The sequence below is a fragment of the Limulus polyphemus genome, unplaced genomic scaffold (genome assembly GCF_000517525.1).
Source record: "Limulus polyphemus unplaced genomic scaffold, Limulus_polyphemus-2.1.2 Scaffold14605, whole genome shotgun sequence".
In the NCBI taxonomy this organism is placed as follows: Eukaryota; Metazoa; Arthropoda; class Merostomata; order Xiphosura; family Limulidae; genus Limulus; species Limulus polyphemus.
The window spans coordinates 11-3,831 of record NW_013680215.1 but is presented as its reverse complement, the minus strand read 5'-3'; the positions used below and the strand labels follow the sequence as shown (position 1 = coordinate 3,831).

General features: G+C 39.1%; 1 protein-coding gene across 1 annotated transcript; it reads right to left on the bottom strand.

The window, feature by feature from the left end:
* Positions 1–2,839: 2,839 nt before the first annotated feature.
* On the bottom strand, positions 2,840–3,529 carry LOC111084203. Its single transcript, XM_022380975.1, has 2 exons — positions 2,964–3,529; positions 2,840–2,922 (listed from the first exon to the last, which is right to left on the bottom strand). Exons 1-2 carry the CDS (start codon positions 3,419–3,421, stop codon positions 2,889–2,891), a joined length of 492 nt encoding a protein of 163 aa, XP_022236683.1. The 5' UTR covers positions 3,422–3,529; the 3' UTR covers positions 2,840–2,888.
* Positions 3,530–3,821: the final 292 nt, after the last annotated feature.

Here is a 3,821-nt window from a genome sequence, read left to right as displayed (position 1 = left end):
CTAGAATATTCTACTTGTTGACTGAATTAAATGTAACTAGCGGGTGAGTTTCTAGAATATTCTACTTGTTGACTGAATTAAATGTAACTAGCGGGTGAGTTTCTAGAATATTTTACTTGTTGACTGAATTAAATGTAACTAGCGGGTGAGTTTCTAGAATATTCTACTTGTTGACTGAATTAAATGTAACTAGCGGGTGAGTTTTAGAATATTCTATTTGTTGACTGAATTAAATGTAACTAGTGGGTGAGTTTCTAGAATATTCTACTTGTTGACTGAAATAAATGTAACTAGTGGGTGAGTTTCTAGAATATTTTACTTATTGACTGAATTAAATGTAACCAGTGGGTGAGTTTCTAGAATATTCTACTTGTTGCCTGAATTAAATGTAACTAGTGGGTGAGTTTCTAGAATATTTTACTTACTGACTGAATTAAATGTAACTAGCGGGTGAGTTTTTAGAATATTTTACTTACTGACTGAATTAAATGTAACTAGTGGGTGAGTTTCTAGAATATTTTACTTGTTAATCGTTACATCATTAAATGTTGACTGAATTAAATGTAACTAGGCGGGTGAGTTTTTAAAATATTTTTACTTCTTAATTGTTATATGAGTAAATAGTCCAAATTAACTCTACTACACCAGTGAGTTAGTAAACGTTTTACTTGCTTATTGTTAAACAGCTTCAAATCACCACTGGTACTAATGGGTTAATTCCTGTATCGTTTAGTGTAATCAGTAGAAGTAAAATAAATGAAAACATCTTAATACTTACTTTAAATTTATTAAACAGTTAAAGCAGGGAACTGTATTTGTTTAAACACAAATCTACACAATGGGCTATCTGTGCTGTACCCACCATGACTATCGAAACCTACCGTTGAGTCACTTTCAGGAAAAAAAACAACAACCAAAAATACGACGTTTCTTCCTAAGTTTGTTTGGATATTAATATGGTGTTTTGCTGGTTCACCGCTAGGGTATCAACCAAATAACAAGAGGAACAGTCAGGAATTCTATCACTGAGTTGTAACGGAAGATTCGACTGGTCAGAATTGAAAGAAAATGGATTGGACCCAATGTCAAACAAATTGAAGTTGGTATGTTTGTTTCTTTAGAGCTAAGCACAAAACTGCACAATGGGCTACCTGTGTTGTGCCCACTCTGTAGAATTACCACTATGCCCTTAGGGGGAAATCGATATAAATTTAATACAAGAATAACACGTCAAAAAAAGAAGAGTTTACATAACGTCTTATGATGCTTCTAGATCACAGAAAGATGCTATGTAATTCTCTGTCTTTTCTCACGATATATATGCTCTAGGCTGAAAGAGTAAGACATGATATACACTAAAACAATAACATCACCTCTTTCAGAGCATCAGCGCAACCCACGTCACTGGTTGTCTCAACTGAAAATGAGGAGAGTTTTAATCTCCTAATACTTCCTCACATTGCTATGTTAGCAGCAACATTGGCTATACCTAAGTGGGATATACGTCTTGAATGTGACAGCACGAGTCTAGGTCTATACGTGAACCCTGGACACAGTGACAGCACGAGTCTAGGTCTATACGTGACCCCTGGACACAGTGACATCACAGGGAGGTTTACACACTTTTCCATTGAACACCATCGTCACTAGTTGGTACTCATTGTTTCATTTGCTGGCAAAACAGCTCGAGCTGGCTGACAGTGTCTACCAGTGGCATCTTCTATCTCTCTCAGCAGTTCTGAGGTAGCATCACAGAGACTCAGGATTGGGCTAGTGGTCAAAACATTTGTAGGAGCCCTATAAAGACCATCCCATTTAATCTCAGACTCGTCAGACCATATGCCACCATGATGTCCCCCAGTTAATCATATCTTCTGTACACTGAGATGGACCCAATATCTTCAAAATCATGTATGTAATATACTTTGTATGGTATATATGAGATAAATTGTAAAACTAATTATTGCCTACACTTTTTTAGGTTTAAGGACCGTATTCCGGCATTATTAGTTACTGAATTTACTTGTAATTGTTATATCCGGGCCACTTATAACAAATTGTTGAGTCATGTGAAATGACATACTCGATGAGTGTGACGTAATTGTACATTCAAAGGTCAATGAAGGGTCAATGATGAGCAAGAGTACTTGTTAATCCGTAACTGAGGCCTTCAAATAATCAAGACATCTACTCCTGGTTTTATTTTATTTTACAGTTGTTTACACATTGCACGAACACTTAAAAAACAACATTGGTTTAATTTATAAGTCATTACATCATGCACACTGAAAGATCTCACCTTCTCAATTTTCATGTTATAATCGTGAGAATTTTATTAAACAACATTTCAACCTAATCTGATCGTTACAAGTGAAATGACTGGTTAAAGTCATAGAACAGTTAAAATGTTAAAAGAAAGGCACGAAAAAGTAAGTGTCTTTCCTTCTGAAGTTGATTCGGATCTAAATATCCTTCTTTGATTGGATTGGTTTGTTTGGAATTTCGCACAAAGCTACTCGAGAGCCCTCTGCGTTAGCCATCTCTAATTTAGCAGTGATAGATTAGAGGGAAGACAGCAGTGAACACCCCCATAGCTAACTATCTGGCTACTATTTTACCAATGAATAGTGGGATTAACCGTCACATTATAATGCCCCAATGGCAAGCCCTGTGGTACTTGAAAAAGTACCACATTTTCTTTCTCTCTTAACTTATAAACGTAAACCGTTTAGCCTAAAAAATGTTTAAAAGATATGCACATATAAATGCTTCTATAACATTAAGGGTTCCGTATACAGGAAAACTGCCTTGTTCGGGCCTAATCTCATTCCATGTACTACACTGTGTCCAGGGGTCACGTATAGACCTAGACTCGTGCTGTCACTGTGTCAAGGGTTCACGTATAGACCTAGACTCGTGCTGCAGTGTGTCCAGGGGTCAAGTAGAGATCTAGATTCGTGCTGTCACTGTATCCAGGGTTCACGTATAGACCTAGATTCGTGCTGACAGTGTGTCCAGGGGTCAAATAGAGATCTAGATTCGTGCTACCAGTGTGTACAGGAATCGAGTAGAGATCTAGACTCGTGTTGCTAGTGTCTCCTGGGGTCATGTAGTGACCTAGACCGGTGCTACCAGTGTGTCCAAGGTTCACGTATAGACCTAGATTCATGCTGACAGTGTGTCCAGGGTTCACGTATAGATCTAGATTCGTGTTGACAGTGTGTCCAGGGGTCAAGTAGAGATCTAGACTCGTGTCGCTAGTGTCTCCTGGGGTCATGTAGTGACCTAGACTGGTGCTACCAGTGTGTACAGGAACCGAGTAGAGATCTAGACTCGTGTTGCTAGTGTCTCCTGGGGTCATGTAGTGACCTAGACCGGTGCTACCAGTGTGTCCAGAAGTAATGCAGAGACCTAAACTCATGCTAAAACCATGGATGCGCTGTGTTCATCAACTTATTCTGAAGCCCAGAGACAGGGAGATAACTCTTTACAAAGGTACGAGTCCATATGCCTACTTATTACAGTGTGCCCCTTATGTTTAGGGCGTCTCACTTTAGTGTTGGGTGAAACAGAGTGAGAGAAAGGCTGCTACATCGGCCATCACTTCAGTGTTGGGTGAGACACCATGGGAGAAATGCTGCTACATCGACCATCACTTCAGTGTTGGGTGATACACTATGGGAGAAAGGCTGCTACTTTGACCATCACTTCAGTGTTGGGTGAGACACCATGGGAGAAATGCTGCTACATCGACCATCACTTCAGTGTTGGGTGAGACACTATGGGAGAAAGGCTGCTACTTTGACCATCACTTCAGTGTT